The sequence below is a fragment of the Somniosus microcephalus genome, chromosome 10 (genome assembly GCF_052327205.1).
Source record: "Somniosus microcephalus isolate GS21.2 chromosome 10, FLI_Smic_1.0, whole genome shotgun sequence".
In the NCBI taxonomy this organism is placed as follows: domain Eukaryota; kingdom Metazoa; phylum Chordata; class Chondrichthyes; order Squaliformes; family Somniosidae; genus Somniosus; species Somniosus microcephalus.
Window position 1 is genome coordinate 204,730,654 of NC_140996.1, and position 20,107 is coordinate 204,750,760.

Here is a 20,107-nt window from a genome sequence, read left to right on the forward strand (position 1 = left end):
CCATCGGGAACATCCTTCCTGCATCTAGTCTGTCTAGTCCGGTTAGAATTTTATACGTTTCAATTAGATCCCCGCTCATTCTTCTGAACTCCAGCGAATGTAAGCCCAATCGACCCAATCTCTCCTCATACGTTATAAAATATTAAACAGTTCTAATTGTAAATTAATAAATATTGCAGAAAAGCCCTTTTGTGCTGCTTGTTACTTATTTGGCCAGAGGATTCTCCACATAACTGAAGTTGGCATTTCACCCAGAAACGGACGTTATCATTTAAAAAATGCAATAGATTGTTTGAGTTTCTAGAATTACAGTATTTCATTCCAGCCAATTTTCCCTCAAAGGTTATTTAACCTGCATTGCAATAATCTATTTACTGTCTGTCTCAAATGTCTGCATCAATCTGAGGGCAGAGACCAATGACCATCTGCTTAATTTGAGAAAACTGGTCAGATCTTTAAACATGTTGCACTTTGCGCCAAATTGCATTTTAACATCGGGATTAAATAAAAACAGCATAAATAATTATTTCATATAATTTATTACAAAGCAATTTACAATGAGGAAGACCATGAGCACACATTATCATATTTTTATACATCAGCTGCTGGACAGTTGTGAGAGTTATAACGATTACCCAACATGGTCTACTAAGAATTACTGATGCGTAGTTTAGCGAATTGGATGAAAATCCTCCAGAATCTCAGCAAATGTCTTTTTTTCTGGAAAAGAAACATGAATGAGAAAAATAAATCATGCTTAAAAATTAAAAGAACCAATAATTTCCAGAGTGCTATGATCTAATAGCAGACCCAAAATACAAGTCGTAGTTCTTGGGACTAGATGTCTCAGTGGGAGTTAACACACTAGCCTGGAAATTGCTGTTGCTGAATTAGCAAATTAATGCTTAATACATTTGCATGACATTCCCCTGCCTACTATTTAACAGAGACATTAACCTCTAACGCTTTAGCCTGTGTTTAGCCTAAGTTAAACAGGCTAACTCCTCAGTTAGAAGAGCAGGCAAGGGAATGTCATACAAAAGCACTTGGCATTTGTGCACCAATACAACCAACAGTAATTTCTAGGTAGCGCTCCTTCCGCCGCTGGACACAGTCCAAATCCATCCTAGACTGATGGGAGTGAAGGTTTTCTTTCTCTACTGGCTATAAAAGTCCTAAGTGAAACAAATATTCAACTGTCCTAATCTAGATTCTGAAACTGGCACTCTCACTCAGGCCACAAGCCTAAGATTTTTAAAAATGGCATTGATGTAGCAGAGGGTAATCTTCTGAGGTTGGGGTTATGACACATTGGGATGTACTTTCCACACAGCACCGTTCCTGTACGAATGATTAAAACAATCATACATTGCATTTTGTGCTTTCTCTTAAAGCGCAGATGTCAACAATTTAAAAAAAAGCACACAGAGGAATTTATTATGAACAGATTCTGGTTCATACAGGGCACTCATTGCAGATAGTAAAAATAGCCCCACCAGTGCATTAAACACATACTGCCTACTGTACCTACTGTAGGTGAATTAATAGCACAGAAAGAAATGAATAGGTTTGATCTAATAGCCATTACGGAGACAAGGTTGCAAAGTGACCAAGGTTGGGAACTAAATATTCCAGGATATTTAACTTTTAGAAGTAGGCAAAATGGAAAAGGAGGAGGGGCAGCCCTGATAATAAAGGATAGGATAAAGACAGTAGAGAGAAAAGATCTTAGCTCCGAAAATCAAGAAGTAGAATCAGTTTGGGTGGAGCGAAGAAACAGCAAGGGGCGGAAAACAGTGGTGGGAGTTGTTTATAGGCCCCCAAACAGTAGTTGTAATGTAGGGCAGAGTATAAATCAGGAAATTAGAGGCGCACGTAACAAGGGTAATACAGTAATCATGGGGGACTTTAATCTACATATAGATTGGGCAAACCAAATTTGCATTAAGTGTGGAAAATGAGTTCATGGAATGTTTACAAGATAGTTTTCTCGATCAGTATGTTGAGGAACCAACTAGGGAACATGCCATTTTAGATCTAGTATTGTGCAATGAGAAAGGGTTAATTAATAACCTTGTAGTAAAGGGGCCTTTAGGGAAGAGTGGCCATAATATGATAGAATTTTATATTGAGTTTGAAAGTGACTTAGTTAAGTCCGAAACTAGAGTCTTAAATCTAAATAAAGCAAACTACGTAGGTATTAGGGGCGAGTTGGCGAAGATAGATTGGGAAACTACATTAAAAAGTATGACTATAGACAAGCAATGGTTAGCATTTAAAGAATTAATACATAATTTACAACAAATATACATTCCTTTAAGGCACAAAAATCCCACAGGAAAAGTGATCCAACCATGGCTAACAAGAGAAGTTAAAGATAGTATTAGATCAAAGGAAGAGGCTTATAATGTTGCCAGAAAGAGCAGTAAGCCTGAGGATTGGGAGGATTTTAGAATTCAACAAAGGAGGACCAAGAAATTGATATGGAAAGAGGAAAAAAAAGAGTAAATTAGCAAGAGACATAAAAACAGATTGTAAACATTTCTATAGGTATGTAAATAGGAAGAGAAGAGTGAAATTAAACGTGGGCCCATTAGAGGCAGAGACAGGAGAAATTATAATGGCACTAAGGAAATGGCAGAGACATTAAACAAATACTTTGTATCTGTCTTCACAGTAGAAGACACAAAAAACATTCTGGAAATAATGGTGAACCAAGGGTCTAGAGAGAATGAGGAACTTAAAGAAATCAGTATAAGTAAAGACATAGTACTAGAGAAATTAATGGGACCAAGTGGCGACAGATCCCCTGGACCTGACTACCTGCATCCTAGGGTTTCCAAAAGAGGTAGCTGCAGAGATAGTGGATGCACTGGTATTAATCTCTCAGAATTCCCTAGATTCTAGAACAGTCCCCAAGGATTGGAATGTAGCAAACATAACCCCACTATTTAAGAAAGGAGGAAGAGAAAAAAAACGGGGAATTATAAGCCAGTTAGCCTGACATCAGTAGTAGGCAAAATACTAGAATCTATTGTCAGGGACGTGGTAACAGGGCACTTAGAAAATCATAATATGATTAGGCAGAGTCAACATGGTTTTATGAAAGGGAAATTGTGTTTGACAAATCTGTTAGCGTTTTTTGAAGATGTAACTAGTAGGATGGATAAGGGGAAACCAGTGGATGTAGTGTATTTGGATTTCCAAAAAGCATTCGATAAGGTGCCACCACAAGAGGTTATTGCACAAAATTCGGACTCATGGTATTGGGGGTAATATATTAGCATGGATTGAGGATTGGTTAATGGACAGAAAACAGGACTTTTTCAGGTTGGCAGGCTGTAACTAGCAGGGTACAAGGATCAGTGCTTGGGCCTCAGCTATTTACAATCTATATTAATGACTTAAATGAAGGGACTGAGTGTAATGTATCCAAGTTTGCTGATGATACACAGTTAGGTGGGAAAGTAAGCTGTGAGAAGGAAACAAAGAGGCTGCAGAGAGATATAGACAGGTTGACTGAGTGGGCAAGAATATGACAAATGCAATACAATGTGGGGGGAGTGTGAAGTTATCTACTTTGGTAGGAAAAACAAAAAAAGCAGAATATTTTTTGAATGGTGAGAGACTGGGAAATGTTTGCATTCAGAGGGACCTGGGTGTCCTTGTACATGAATCACAGAAAGCTAAAGGGAGTAGAGTATAAGAGTAAAGAAGTCTTACTACAATTATACAGGGCATTGGCGAGGCCACACCTGGAGTACTGTGTACAGTTCTGGTCTTGTTACCCAAGGAAAGACATACTTGCCTTAGAGGGAGTGCAGCGAAGGTTCACTAGACTGGTTCCTGGGATGAGGGGATTGCCCTATGAGGAGAGATTGAGTAGACTAGGCCTATATTCCCTAGAGTTTAGAAGAATGAGAGGTGATCTAATTGAAACATAAAATTCTTAAGGGGCTTGACAGGGTTAATGCTGAGAAAATGTTTCCCTTGGCTGGGGAATCTAGAATACGGGGGTCACAGTCTCAGAATAAGGGGTCGGCTATTTAGGACTGAGATGAGGAGAAATTGCTTCACTCAGAGGGTTGTAAATCTTTGGAATTCTCTACCCCAAAGAGCTGTGAATGCTCAGTTGTTGAGTATATTCAAGACAGAGGTCGATAAATTTTTGGGAACGAAGGGAATTAAGGGATACGGGGATAGTGCGGGAAGGTGGAGTTGAGGTAGAAGATCAGCCATGATCTTGTTGAATGCAGGCTCGAAGGGCCACATGGCCTACTCCTGCTCCAATTTCTTATGTACCAGCTATTCTTCTGAAGTCTCTAGTGCCGAGTACCAAATTAATGGGTAATTCTGTTCATGTAGAACTGAACTGAAACAAGGTAAAGGCCCTTTTCGTAGCAAGTTTCATCCACACAGACTGAAATATATTTGAAATCGAGGAGTCAGAGGAAAGGAAGGTATGAAAACCCATTGTGACATCCCCAGATTTAGGCCGGGAATTTGTTGCAACAGCGGTATCGGCAACGATAAGCAAGAACGTTGTTCGGCCCATCTTCCAGCACTGATCCAAAGCCAAGATTTGCTGGAAAAAATCATCATACGCCACAGCAATGATGGCGACGATCCAACGAGCTCTGAAGCAGTGCTCTCTCGCAGGAGGCGTCATTTACACGATTATATTTGCGAGACATGTCCAGAAGATATTGAAAGTTGCGTCCACAATGCTTCACTTGTGAATTTCAAAGTTTTCACGGGGCAGAAGAATCAATGAATGCTTCAGCATATTCTGATAAATACATTTCACTTTGAAATGTCATTAATGGGTCTGCTGAACAGATGAGAAACGCTGGGTGGCACTTTAATGAAAAACGATCAGCTTCCCATGCATATTCGCAATAATCACCTCCCTAGATATTGGAGTAATTTGCTGTTTGTAACATTTTATTACTTTCGTTTCATGGCATATATTTTTAAACAATATCACAAAGCAAATTCTGTTTTTAATCTCCGACCTTTAAATTTTATGCCCAGAACATACGCTTGCAGTTAGTTGAGCCGTCTATTGAACAGTTTAATCAAAACCACAACATCGATGAAAGATGCGCCCTAGGCAATACTGGCGGCAACACCAGTGCCTTCCTGCAACAGTGTTCCCACAAGCAGTGTTGCGCCATTAGTATGGCATGAATTTCCAGGAAATTCCAGGTCCAAGTTTTTCTTTTCTTAAGGTAATATTGCAGGCTTTTCTTTTTATATAACTCCAGAACTCTACTGAGATGCGATTTCTGATATAAATTTAAGTAGTACCATTAACGTTAGTTTGAGAGTAGCTGAGCCCTTCAGATCAGGAAGGTACCAGATTCAATCCCCAGTCTACGTTGAGTTAGCCGATTTCAGCCAGGGCAGCAGCAGGGACACTACAAATGGCCTCATGTCCCCTGGGTTTAGAAGGGAAGATTCAGCTAGAATTCCTAATCAAGTGCCAAGGGAGGTTTTCTCTACAGTCAATAGTTGTTCTGTTGTTGATTATTATCCAGCGACCCCTACTGGCAATGTGCATTGCTCAACATCGGATGAGGACAGATCAAGCTCGTCCGTAATGCAGTTGATTAATCTGGCAGCTCTTGCTGCCTAGGCTCTGTATTGCTTCATTATAAAACTTTCTTGTGTGTGACTGCAGAATGCTTTCCAAGAGCTAGTTCAACACCTATCTAAAAAGTAAACATCCATTTACAGTCTATATATTTTCTGCTTCTTTAGTTTGTACTCAATGAATTACATACCTTTTTCAGGAAAGTCATCTGGGTGACACTGAACATATTCCATCATCTCATGGTCTACTTTGGCAGTCCTGTAATTTTCCAGCTTGGTGAGATAATAGCCAACAAACCATCCAACACTTACAAAAAGAAGCTGCCGGTGCACGCCTGCAAGAAAAGTGAGTTTTTTTTACTTTTATGGAACAAGATGACAAAATATGACCTAAAGCAAGAAAATAAACACCACCTTTTTTCCACAGGCATTCCTATTACAATGACAAAGGATTCTTTGGTACAGGTCTGCCTAATACACCAATTCATATAAAAGGTGGGTATGATACGAACACACCATGTGTGCGTCCTTTCATCTGTGAACCCAAACTTGTCACGCTGAGGTTTCATTGACTTTTAACCAAGCTTCACAAGTAATAGCCTCTTTAAACCTGGTCATTCACAATATGCTGGTCCAACTGACTGTCCATTTAACCATGCACCTGTAAACTCCCAATTATTCTCCTCAGACTTCAACAAAAAGTGATGACTATTTCCTACATTCCAACAGTGGCTACACTTCAAAAGTGCTTCATTGGCCATAAAGCACTTTGGGAAGTCCTGACGTTGTGAAAAGCGCTACATAAATGCAAGTCTTTCTTTCTTTATGATATCCAGCATCCCCTTGAACTTCTTTTGCAGAACTTCAGTACTTCGCAATGAAATTTACTGCCATGTTTTTGCTCGGCCTTCTGGGGTTCACCATTCATCTGTGGGGGGGGTGGGGGGGGGAATGGCATCTGAGGACTGCAAATCAGTTCCAAAGGCCACATTTTCAGCTAATGGATGCTGAAGTTTGACATGGTTGCATCATAATTGCAACCAAGTCAACCTTTGACATTATTTTCTGGCATCAAAGAGGATCATTACCAAAGAGTTACCTTTAATTACAACACAAGCAGTCTGATTGCACCTGGACCACCTTCTTCTTAGGCAGTCCCTCGGAACCGAGGATGACTTGCTTCCACATTAAAAATGAGTTTGCAGGTGACTGATGAGTCCAATGCGGGACCTACAGTCTCTGTCACAGGTGGGGCAGACAGTGGTTGAAGGGGCGGGTGGGTGGGGTGCTTGGGTTGACGTGTGCTCCTTGCGCTTGGCTTCCGCTTGCTCCCGGCAGAGACTTGAGGTGTTCGGCGCCTTCCCGGATGCTTCTCCTCCATTTTGTGCGGTCTTGGGCCAGGGATTCCCAGGTATCGATGGGGATGTTACACTTTTTCCAAGGAGGCTTTGAGGGTGTCCTTGAAGCGTTTCCTCTGCCCACCTGGGGCTCTCTTGCCGTGCCGGAGCTCCGAGTAGAGCGCTTGTTTTGGGAGTCTCGTATCGGGCATGTGGACAATGTGACCTGTCCATCGGAGCTGATTGAGCGTGCTCAAAGCTTCGATGCTGGGGATGTTGGCCTGAGCAAGAACACTGACATTGGTGCACCTATCCTGCCAATGGATTTGCAGGATCTTGCGGAGGCAGTGTTGGTGGTACCTCTCCAGTGCTTTGAGGTGCCTGCTGTACATGGTCCATGTCTCTGAGGCATACAGCAGGGCGGGTATCACTGCTGCTCTGTAGACCATGAGCTTAGTGCCAGGTTTGAGGTCCTGGTCTTCAAACACTCTCTTCCTCAGGCGACTGAAGGCTGCACTGGCACACTGAAGGCGGTGTTGCACTTTGTCATCAACGTCTGCCCTTGTTGACAGTAGGCTCCCGAGGTATTGAAGAACGGAGAGGTACCTGGAGCAGAAAGTCCATCAGTGGCACTTCAAGATTAAATCTGTCTCGACTTCATGCAGACAATAGCAGGAATGAATTACAGACATGCAAGCAGTCTGACTGGTTTAATCCGAGAATGTAAGCAAACACCAAAGCAAGGAGCACACATACAAAGGTAAAAAAAAAACTCAACATTCCTGTAAACCATTTATTTTCTGCCCACTATATACATTCAAGTCATTTTCATTCATGAGAAACATCTGGGTATGAATCAGGCGAGTAACTGCACAGGTCATCAATAGCAGCAATCAATGAATGGAGGCATTTCTAACTTCTCTCTTGCACTCCTGGAGAGTAATCAAGAAAAAGTTAATCGTCCAAAAGGTACTTCTTTTCTCTCCAGTCTCCAACCTCATGATCACAAACATTCTTGACTTTTATTTGAATTGACACTACTATGATCAATTCTCCTGACCATTCTTGTCTTGCTCCTCCCACTCTTCCTCCTCCCTAAACCATCTGAATGTTGAAATAAAGATTCATTGCACTGTTTCGTACTCTTAACTTATTCTTTCACAGAACCTCAAAACTGCCAGACTTTTACCTCCCTCAGATTCCCCCCCCTCCCCTTACAATTTCTACCAATGCCTCATTCTACTAAGGTGCAGCTGTGTCTTTTTAAGGCCACAAAGTCTAACTGTACAGCACAGGTTCAGGCCAGTCAGAATGGAATTATTCAGGGAAATTTGCAGATTGATAAATTTCAGGCTGCAGGTCATTAACACCCAACATTTGATGATTGGCTTCCTTACTTTAGCAAATGTGATTGCTAAGTTCCCTGAATTTGCGGTCGGCGGCGTAGCTAAGGAGCACGTTGCCGACATCCGAAGAAAATCAGCTCTTAACTCGTACAAACCCCCCTTCGAAAAGTTGCTTTCAAAGGCTGCATAGCTGTGCGCAGCGTAATGGCCCACGGATCCCAGGGGCGCACCGTTGTGGATCACGTGGGAAACAGAAGATTGCCGATTTGCCCACAACTCATTTTAAAAAGCTACAGAAATGAATAGTACCCAGTGCTCAATTCTTTATTTTTACTCTTCCAGTTTCTGTTGTTTTAAAGTCTTTGTTCACTGTAAGCTTTCTTAATTTTACTTTGTTTCACAAAATGCATGTTTAGAACACACAGTTACAGTATGTGTGGAACATGTTTTACTTCCTCCCTCTTTTCAGCCAATCCCCTTATGTTGCTTCATTCTCACTTATTCTAAAGATCACCCGTCCTTCTCTGTAATTTTCTTTCTGCCACAACTTCTGTTGCTGAATAGAAATAATTATTTACTCTGACTTTTTCTGCTATAAATGCACAGAGAGCTTTTGCCGGGAGCAACTCGTTTCCCCAAGCAGACACCCTTCAACCGCTGGTCGGGTAAGGCAGCCCAGTCCAATCCCATTGGACTTCCAAAAGGGGGAAATGTTTTACTCTCTCTCCCAGCCATGGCTTACCTCATAAAACAATTGTCCGTTAATAAAATGTAGCAGTGATATTAGTCCCATTCAATTTTCTCAAGCTATTTTCTACCCATGTCTGACCAATTTGATTGAATTTTTCGAGGGGGTGACTAGGTGTGTAGATGAGGGTAGTGCAGTGGATGTGGTTTACATGGATTTCAGTAAGGCTTTTGATAAAGTCCTGCATAGAAGACTGGTCAGGAAGGTAAGAGCCCATGGGATCCAGGGTGCCTTGGCACATTGGATCCAAAACTGGCTTAATGGCAGAAGGCAGAGGGTGATGGTGGAAGGTTGTTTTTGTGACTGGAAGCCTGTGTCCAGTGGGGTACCGCAGGGATCGGTGTTGGGTCCCTTGCTGTTTGTGGTCCACATAAGAGATTAGCGTGCAAAATTAAGGCACATGGGATTGGGGGCAAGGTATTGACTTGGATAGAGAACTGGTTGGCAGACAGAAAGCAAAGAGTTGGAATAAACGGGTCGTTTTCCGAGTGGCAGGCAGTGACTAGTGGGGTGCCGCAAGGATCGGTCCTAGGACCCCAGCTGTTCACAATATATATTAATGATCTGGACAAGGGAATTGGATGTAATATCTCCAAATTTGCAGACGACACAAAGCTGGGTGGGAGGGTAAGCTGTGAGGAGGATGTCGTGAAACTCCAGTACGATTTGGACAGGTTGGGTGATTGGGCAGAAACATGGCAAATGCACTATAATGTGGATAAATGTGAGGTTATCCACTTTGGTGGCAAAAACAGGAAGGCAGATTATTATTTGAATGGCAATAGATTGGGAGAAGGGGAAGTGCAAAGAGACCTGGGAATTCTTGTGCACAAGTCGTTGAAGGTAAGCATGCAGGTGCAGCAGGCGGTTAAGAAGGCAAATGGTATGTTGGCCTTCGTAGCAAGAGGGTTCGAGTACAGGAACAAGGATGTCTTGCTACAGTTGTACAGGGCCTTGGTGAGACCACACCTTGAGTATTGTGTGCAGTTTTGGTCGCCTTACCTGAGGAAGGACGTTCTTGCCATGGAAGGAGTGCAGCGAAGATTCACCAGGCTGATACCTGGGATGGCAGGAATGACGTATGAGGAGAGATTGTGTCGATTGGGCTTATACTCACTGGAGTTTAGAAGATTGAGAGGGGATCTCATCGAAACCTATAACATTCTGTCAGGCCTGGACAGACTAAATGCAGGAAGGATGTTTCTGATGGCCAGGGAGTCCAGAACCAGGGGTCATAGTCTAAGGATAAGGGGTAAGCCATTTAGGACTGAAATGAGGAGGAATTTCTTCACCCAGAGAGTGGTGAACCTGTGGAATTCTCTGCCACAGAGGGCGGTGGAGGCCAGTTCATTAAATATATTCAAGAAAGAGTTGGATATCTTTCTTAAGGCTAAAGGGATCAAGGGATATGGGGAGAAAGCAGGGACAGGTTACTGAATTTGGATGATCAGCCATGATCTCATTGAATGGCGGAGCAGGCTCGAAGGGCCGAATGGCCTACTCCTGCTCCTATCTTCTATGTTTCTATGTTTCTATGGATGTGAATGTAAAAGGTATGATCAGTAAGTTCGCAGATGACACGAAAATTGGTGGGGTGGTAAATAGCGAGGTGGGAAGCCTCAGGCTACAGGACGATATAGTTGGGTTGGTCAGATGGGCAGAACAGTGGCAAATGGAATTTAACCATGAAAAGTGTGAGGTGATGCATTTTGGACGGACTAACAAGGCAAGGGAATACACAATGAATGGTAAGACCCTAGGAAAGACAGAGGATCAGAGGGACCTTGGTGTGCATGTACATAGATCCCTGAAGGCAGCAGAACAGGTGGATAAGGTGGTTAAAAAGGCATATGGGATACTTGCCTTCATTAGCCGAGGCATAGAATATAAGAGCAGGGAGGTTATGATGGAGCTGTACAAAACGCTGGTACGGCCACAGCTGGAGTACTGTGTGCAGTTCTGGTCGCCACACTATAGGAAGGATGTGATTGCTTTGGAGAGGGTGCAGAGGAGATTTACCAGGATGTTACCTGGGCTGGAGCGCTTCAGCTATGAAGAAAGACTGGACAGGCTGAGGTTGTTTTCCTTGGAGCAGAGAAGGCTGAGGGGGGACCTGATTGAGGTGTACAAAATTATGAGGGGCATAGATAGGGTGGATAGAAAGGAACTTTTCCCCTTAGTAGAGGGGTCAATAACAAGGGGGCATAGATTCAAGGTAAGGGGCAGGAGGTTTAGAGGGGATTTGAGGAAAAACTTTTTCACCCAGAGGGTGGTTGGAATCTGGAACTCACTGCCTGAAAGGGTGGTAGAGGCAGGAACCCTCACAACATTCAAGAAGCATTTGGATGAGCACTTGAAATGCCATAGCATACAAGGCTACGGACCAAATGCTGGAAAATGGGATTAGATTAGACAGGGCTTGATGGCCGGCGTGGACACTATGGGCCGAAGGGCCTCTTTCTGTGCTGTATAACTCTATGACTCTATAAGATGCTACCACTATTTCTAAAAGCAAAGCACAGCTGGGATAATGGACACAATCCCTTTCTTTCAGTATGAATAACCTAATCTGCTGGAAACAAATTTGCTATGTGTTTATCAATACAAATCATCTAATGGACAGAAAGAGCTCCCTCGATATATCGTATATGGAAGAGAATGAGAGATTAAATACAAATTGGTCTTTTTATATGACAGCAGCAATGTTTGGAATAGGTTTGTAATACAATTTTCTCATTCCCCCTCTCTACGCTGTGCAACAAGCTTCCTGCGCCTGTTTGCACCAGATGTAAAAAATTTCTGGGTGATTAATTCGCAGCAGGCGGACAATTAGCCCAACTTTTCACCAACACGTTCATTTGTATGAGGTGGTGAAAAGTGCAGCGAATCCTATGTGCAGGTCGCAAGTTCGGGATTTAGCAGTCAATTTCTGAGAGTACACCGTCATACTGACCGAGAATTCAGGGCCATTATTAACTCATGTGCCAATGAGGCATTTATATTTTCTGCACATTACAAATAATTGGCCTTTCACGTCGTTTTTTTTAAATTAAATAAATTTGCACATACAACATCTGCACGAGTGATTGCCATATGAAACTGTTATAGGCCACAGAAACTGATGCAAGTTACAGGATTTTTTTTTTTTTTTAAAGTACATATTACAACTGTGGACACCCAACATCCCCCTCCTCCCTGACTGCTCTCAACTAAGTGCTTGATTGGCACCCCATCCACCACCTTAAACATACATTCCCTCCACCACCGGTGTACCGTGGCTGCAGTGTGTACCATCTACAACGACGATAGCAAAATACTGCAGATGCTGGAAATCCAAAATAACAACAGAAAATGCTGGAAAAACTCAGCAGGCCAGGCAACATCCGTGGAGAGAGAAATAGAGTCAACGTTTCAGGTCGAAACCCTTTGTCAAGACTGAAAAAGCTCAGGAAATGAAACAAATTAAAAGGCCAGTTTGGGGGCTGGGAAAGAACAAAAGAGAAGTGAAGAGACATTAAGAGGTATTCAAAACCAGACGAGATGGTGATGGGGCTAGTGGAGACAAAAGACAGCTCCAGATTAGGTGTGAAATGCGCTGGCAGAATGGGAGACAGCTGCCATGTGGGAGAGAGAAAAAGGGGGCGGGGGGGAAACCAAAACAAAGGTGTGGATAAAAAATAGAAGTATAAATGTAATGGGGGCCGAGGTTATGATCTGAAATTGTTGAACTCCATATCGAGTCCGGAAGGCTGTAAAGTGCCTAATCGGAAGATGAGGTGCTGTTCCTCGAGCTTACGCTGAGCTTCCGTGGCACAATGCAAGAGGCCGAGGACGGTGAGGTCTGAGTGGGAGTGGAGCGGTGAATTAAAGTGACAGGTGACCGGAAGCTCGGGGTCCCCCTTGCGGACTGAACGGAGGTGTTCCGCAAAGCGGTCACTCAATCTGCGTTTGGTCTCCCCAATGTAGAGGAGACCACATCGTGAGCAGCGAATACAGTATACTAGATTGCAAGAAGTACAAGTAAATCGCGGTTTCACCTGGAAGGGGTGTTTGGGGCCCTGGACAGTGGGAAGGGGGGGAGGTATAAGGGCAGGTGTTGCATCTCCTGCACTTGCACGGGAAGGTGCCGGGCGAAGGGGAAGGGGTGATAGAGGAGTGGACTAGGGTGTCTCGGAGGGAGCGGTCCCTACGGAATGCTGAAAGGGGAGGGGAGGGGGAAGATGCGTTTGGTGGTGGGATCACGTTGGAGGTGGCGGAAATGACGGAGGATAATCCGTTGAATGTGGGGGCTGGTGGGGGGAAAGGTGAGGACAAGGGGAACCCTATCGTGGTTCTGGGAGGGAGGGGCAGGGGTGAGAGCAGAAGTGCGGGAGATAGAACGGATACGGTCGAGGGTCGTTTCAACCACGGTAGAAGGGAATCCTCGGTTGAGGAAAAAGGAAGACATGTCGGAAGCACTGGTGTGGAAGGTGGCATCGTTGGAGCAGATGCGGCGGAGACGGATAAACTGGGAGAATGGAATAGAGTCCTTACAGGAGGCGGGGTGGAAGTGTAGTCCAGGTAGCTGTGGGAGTCAGTGGGCTTGCAGTGAATGTTGGTCAATAACCTATCCCCAGAGATGGAGACGGAGAAGTCGAGGAAGAGAAGGGAAGAGTCGGAGATGGACCATGTGAAGGTGAGAGAAGGGTGGAAATTGGAGGCAAAGTGAATGAAATTGTCTAGTTCAGGGCGAGAGCAGGAAACGGCACTGATACAGTCATCAATGTACCGGAAAAAGAGGTGAGGGAGGGGACTTGAGTAGGACTGGAAAAGGCAGGCATAGCTAGGACCCATGCAGGTACCCATAGCAACACCTTTGATTTGGAGGAAATGAGTGGAGTCAAAGGAGAAGTTGTTCAATGTGAGAACAAGTTCAGCCAGGCGGAGGAGGGCGGTGGTGGATGGGGACTGGTCGGGGCTCTGTTCAAGGAAGAAGCGGAGCGCCCTCAGGCCATCCTGGGGGGAGATGGAGGTGTAGAGGGATTGTACGTCCATGGTGAAAAGGAGGCGGTTGGGGCCAGGAAACTGGAAACTGTTAAAGTGGCGGAGGGCGTCCGAAGAGTCGCAGATGTAGGTGGGAAGAGACTGGACAAGGGGAGAAAAAAGAGTTGAGATAAGTTCCGTGGGGCAAGAACAGGCTGAAACGATGGGTCTACCAGGGCAGTCCTGTTTGTGGATCTTGGGAAGGAGGTAGAAGCGGGCTGTGTGGGGTTGGGGAACTATGAGGTTGGTGGCTGCGGGGGGAAGATCTCCAGAGGACAGTCTTGGAAACGGTCTTGTACCATCTACAAGATGCACTGCAGCAAGTCACCAAGGCTTCTTCAGCAGCATCTCCCAAACCCGCGACCTCTACCACCTAGAACGACAAGGGCAGCGGGCGCATGGGAACACCACCACCTCCAAGTTCCCCTCCAAGTCACACATCCTCCTGACTTAGAAGTATATCGCCGATCCTTCATCGTCACTGGGTCAAAATCCTGGAACTCCCTCCCTAACAGCACCGTGGGATTATCTTCACCACACGGACTGCAGCATTTCAAGAAGGCGGCTCACCACCACCTTCTCGAAGGCAATTACGGATGGGCAATAAATGCTGGTCTTGCCTGCGATGCCCACATCTCATAAACGAATTTTAAAAAAGGAAGTCCACCGGGAGGCCTTTATTGTTTATAAGGTGAAAAGTGGTAGCAGTTACAAAAATACACATTGACTTCTAGCCGATAATGATCTTTCTACTGTTGGTGTTCACTATAAAACGGGGGAGTAACTCTGGATAATCTGCCCTTCCCCCGACTCCTTGCTGTTTGAAGGTGACTGTCGGGCCGGGCCGGGCCCGCAGCTTCAGGTCGCCGCCGGGTTTTCCTGGCCTTTACTCACCGGCTTTGAACGGCGGCCGCCGGTTGACGCCATTCTGCAGCAGCGCGGTGGTCCAGCCGATGAGGCCCAGCCACACGCTGTTCCTGTTGACGATGCCCGGTGGCGGCAAAACCTTCGCCTCGGCCGGCAGGAGCCCCATCTCCGCTCGCCGCCTCACAACCGTCACCAACTATCCGGCACCCGGACCGCAATTCAAGGGCAAGGAACAGCCACTTACGGTACGCGCCCCTCAGAAGCTCCGGGTGGAGATCCGTATCTACAACAAATCGTTCCGAACCCCACCGCCACCACTGTCAAACAGCTGCTTGATGTTCCCAACGCATTGATTCCTGTTTAACTATAAAACCCCTGCTCAAAAAACAAATAAAAGTGTCAGCCATGGCACTCCCACTTCTGAGTCAGAATGCTGTGGTTTCAAGTCCCACTCCGTAGACTTGAGCACAAAAATCTAGGCTGGCGCTCCAGTGCAGTACTGAGGGAGTGCTGCATTGTCGGAGGTGTCGTCTTTCAGATGAGACGTTAAACCGAGGTCCCCGTCTGCTCTCTCAGGGCATGAAAGATCCCATGGCATTATTTCAAAGACGAGCAGGGGAGTTCTCCCTGGTGTCCTGGCCAATATTTATTCCTCAATCAACATCACCGAAACAGATTGCCTGGTCATTATCATAAGATGACGGAGTACAGCTAGACTGCATGTGCTGACTCAACCAAGACAGGACACAGTAACTTTCCAATTTTCAGATGAAGAATCAAGTTGCTGCTTAGTGGTAAGGATGCTACAATTGGCCTCAGTATGTTTAGGCAAGGTTGGGTTTTGGAGGCAGCGGGGTGGGGTGGAAATCAGCCTGGGTTCCCATTCTTGATCACCATCCACTGACCTCTGCTGGGAAATGCTTGTGTGTGATGGTCAGGTGAGGATGAATTCAGGTGCAGTTGCCATCTGACTCCATGATTGAATGGGCTGCTGTCACATGAAAAATGTTTATGGACAGGTGCTCGTGGGTTGCCAGCAACCATGAAACCAGATCCAGGAGAGGAATAGAGAAATTTCAGGAAAACACAGATTACATGTTTTGTTTATATAGTGAAAAATGACTTCCTTTTAACTCCTTAATTGATTCTTTATTTGTTCATATAAAAGATACTGTAGCGGTTCGTGTAGATCGCCACTAAATAAGAGAGTTTGACTTCGACGAACTATAAATAAGTTGTTTATTTACAGGAACAGGCTAATTACAGCAGGTAAGATGGCTGACTGTAGGAGCACCGTGGTGTAGGTCTTGTCCCAGCGGAGACTCCACGAGGACTGAGTTCGCAGTCCTGTGGGGAGTGTGATGACGTCATCGCGTTTGTGTTGTGGCGTCATCACGTTCGCATTTCCCGCGCGTAGGGCGTCACGTGATGCGCGTCGTTGCGTCGCTGGCCGTTGAGGCTGAAGTCGGGAGGCCAGGCTGTGCCGGTGCTTGCCGCGGGAGCGGAAGATCGCGTCGCTCCCGTCGGCTGGCCGTTGAGGCCGAAGACACTAGGCCAGGCTGTGCCGGTGCTTGCCGCGGGAGCGGAAGATCGCATCGCTCCCATTGGCTGGCCGTTGAGGCCGAAGACGCTAGGCCGGGCTGTGCCGGCGCACGCACATCACGTTGTACGTGACGTGACGTCAGCGCGCTAGGGCGCGTCTTAAAGGGGCAATGGCCCCAACAGGTAAGTTAAAAGGGCAACGGCCCCAAAAGGTAAGTTAAACATACAGTAAGGTAAGTTAAAGGGAATTATGTGTCTCAATGTAAGGGACAACCAGTGGTACCGCCACAATACAATAATAATTTAAAGCGAACTTTTCCAACATTTCGTTTTTTCTTCCATGTCTAAAAGGAAGGGGTACTTGGTTCTAAGTGAATTATTTATGATAAAACTTGGCCACTTAACATTTTATTTTAATTATCTATTTCACATTCTTATCAGTGCATTAAAAAAAATTAAACATGTCAACTTGCAGTATATATTTTACTTAACTGATAGTTTGAGGACTTTGGTAAAAACAGAAGGATAGGGAATGAGAAAAGGTCCCTTAGTTCAAACTATTCTTTCCAACAGATTGGTCAGTTTGATTAGTCATGAACACGCCCAATCTCACTTAAGCCTAGAAACTGCTGTCATCACAAAGGTTTATGGCAGTGACAATTCAGCATTACTGGCCAGCAATTTGGGGAGTTCAGAAGCAGAAACAGAGAAGGGCTCCTTTGCTGCAGTTCACAAATAAGTATGGTGGGTGCTTGGTAATCAAAATGTGCTATTCTTGCTTTCCCAGCATCCATTCTACAGCAAAATGATTAAAATACTCCGGGCCTGCTCTCTCCTATGTGTATGCAAGGGCTTAACTGTCTGCTTAAGTCATTTAACCACCGCTGTCCATGATCATCATTTCTGTTGCTACATTGAACAGCCCACTGAGCAGACTGGAGATCACGCCGGTAAGCCTGACATCGGTAGTGGGGAAAATGCTAGAGTCCATTGTAAAAGATGTAATAGCAGAGCACTTGGAAAACAGTGACAGGATCGGATGAAGTCAACATGGATTTTCAAAAGGTAAATCGTGCTTGACTAATCTACTGGAACTTTTTTGAGGATGTAACTGGTAAAATAGATAAGGGAGAACCAGTGGATGTGGTGTATTTGGACTTTCAGAAGGCTTTCGATAAGGTCCCGCATAAGAGATTAGCGTGTAAAGTTAAAACACATGGGATTGGGGGTAAGGTACTATCTTGGATAGAGAACTGGTTGGCAGACAGGAAGCAAAGAGTTGGAATAAACAGGTCTTTTTCTGAGTGGCAGGCAGTGACTAGTGGGGTACCGCAGGGATCGGCGCTAGGACCCCAGCTATTCACAATATACATTAATGATCTAGACAAGGGAACTAGATGTAATATCTCCAAGTTTGCAGACGACACAAAGCTGGGTGGGTGTGTGTGCTGCGAGGAGGATGCCGAGAAACTCCAGTATGATTTGGACAGATTGGGTGATTGGGCAGATGCAGTATAATGTGGATAAATGTGAGGTTATCCACTTTAGTGGCAAAAACAGGAAGGCAGATTATTATCTGAACGGCAATAGATTGGGAGAAGGGGAAGTGCAACGAGACCTGGGTGTCCTTGTGCACCAGTCGCTGAAGGTAAACATGCAGGTGCAGCAGGCGGTTAAGGCGGCAAATGGTATGTTGGCCTTCATAGCGAGAGGATTCGAGTACAGGAGCAAGGATGTCTTGCTGCAGTTGTACAGGGCCTTGGTGAGACCACACCTTAAGTATTGTGTGCAGTTTTGGTCACCTTATCTGAGGAAGGATGTTCTTGCCATGGAGGGAGTGCAGCGAAGATTCAACAGACTGATACCTGGGATGGCAGGAATGACATATGTGGAGAGATTGGGTCGATTGGGCTTATATTCGCTAGAGTTTAGAAGAATGAGAGGGGATCTCATTGAAACTTAATTCTAACAGGACTAGACAGACTAGATGCAGGAAGGATGTTCCCAATGGCAGGGGAGTCCAGAACCAGGGGTCACCGTCTAAAGATAAGGGGTAAGCCATTTAGGACAGAGATGAGGAGGAATTTCTTCACCCAGAGAGTGGTGAACCTGTGGAATTCGCTACCACAGAAGGCAGTTGAGGCCAATTCATTAAATATATTCAAGAAGGAGTTAGATATATTTCTTAAGGCTAAAGGGATCACGGGATATGGGGAGAAAGCAGGGACAGGGTACTGAATTTGGATGATCAGCCATGATCTCATTGAATGGCGGAGCAGGCTTGAGGGGTCGAATGGCCTACTCCTGCTCCTATCTTCTATGTTTCTATGTTTCCATCTGTAGCTAAGAAAAGTGATATTGGGGACTAACAGGCAGGCAAAATTTTTCCTAAAGACCTTAGTAATTCACAGTTAACCCCCAAATAGCAGTCTCGGTTTTATTTACGAGGCAAATGAATAACATGTAAAATGTCCCAAGGCCTTTTAAAAAAAAAACTCAAAATATGAGCAGTGCTGGCAAAGCTGCATTTATTGTCCACCCATAGTTGCAGAGGTGGAGTGGTGGGCTTTCTCCTAGTACCCTTAACAGTCCTTGTGATGATAGCGCTCCCATAATGGTGTTAGGTAGAGATTGTCAGGATTTTGATCCAGTGACAATGAGGGAATGGCAGTATATGACTTCTAGGGAAACTTAGAGGTGATGATGATCACATGACTTTGCTACCAAGAGGGACAAGAGCAGCATAGGTCACAACGCTGGGAGCTGCTGCCAAAGTAAAATTGGCAATTTGCTGCGTACATCTAGTGTACACTACATACAGGAGCCACAGTGCACCAGTGGTGGAAGGGGCACATATTGAGTTCTGTCGCATGGGTGCTGATGAATAGACTGTTTTCTCCTGGACAGAGTTGAGCTTCTTGAGTGTTGTGAATACATCCATTCAGACGAGTAGTGAGTTTACCATCACACTCCTTGTGAGCCTTATAGATGGAGGCGGCACAGCAGGTGAGCCACTGGTCACCTCTGCCCTGTTTTATAGCCGTGTTATTTATATGGCTAGTCCAGTTAACCTTCTGTTGATATTGATGGTCAGGTAGTTGGCAATGGTGATGCCACTGAAGGTCAGAGGGAGCCATGTCTTATACAAGATGATTATCTGGCACTTATATAACATGGAACTGCTACTTGTCAGTTCAAGCCTGGATATTGTCCAGGTTCTGCTGTAGGCTGGCATGGACTGCTTTATTATTAGAGGAATTGTGAATGGAGCTAAACACTGCAATTGTCAGCAAACAGCTCCAGTCCTAATCTTATGATGGAGGGAAGGTCACTGATGAATCAGCTGAAGATGGCTGGCCAGAGGATATCAAAAGGTGACCACACTTTAAAAATACTTAATTGGCTGTACAGTGCTTTCAGACATCCTGAGGTTGTGTCAGGCGCTATATAAATGCAAGTTTTTCTTTTCTTTAATCTGCACATTCTGACACAAATGCAGTTTACAGAGAAGTTCGTTTCAGAAAATACAATGAAATATTTTGAATATCAAACCTTTGACATGTGCAGCTGAACTCAGAGCTAGACTGGTTAAGGTGCACATTCTGCACAAGCTCTTCAGTTCCCTGGCTTTAATTTAGAATCACTAAACT

At 44.8% G+C, this 20,107-nt stretch overlaps 1 protein-coding gene across 1 annotated transcript; it reads right to left on the reverse strand.

Moving 5' to 3' along the window:
• Positions 1–520: 520 nt before the first annotated feature.
• Positions 521–15,256, reverse strand: ndufc2 (NADH:ubiquinone oxidoreductase subunit C2). Its single transcript, XM_085999484.1, has 3 exons — positions 14,943–15,256; positions 5,787–5,930; positions 521–720 (listed from the first exon to the last, which is right to left on the reverse strand). Exons 1-3 carry the CDS (start codon positions 15,079–15,081, stop codon positions 671–673), a joined length of 333 nt encoding a protein of 110 aa, XP_085855610.1. The 5' UTR covers positions 15,082–15,256; the 3' UTR covers positions 521–670.
• Positions 15,257–20,107: the final 4,851 nt, after the last annotated feature.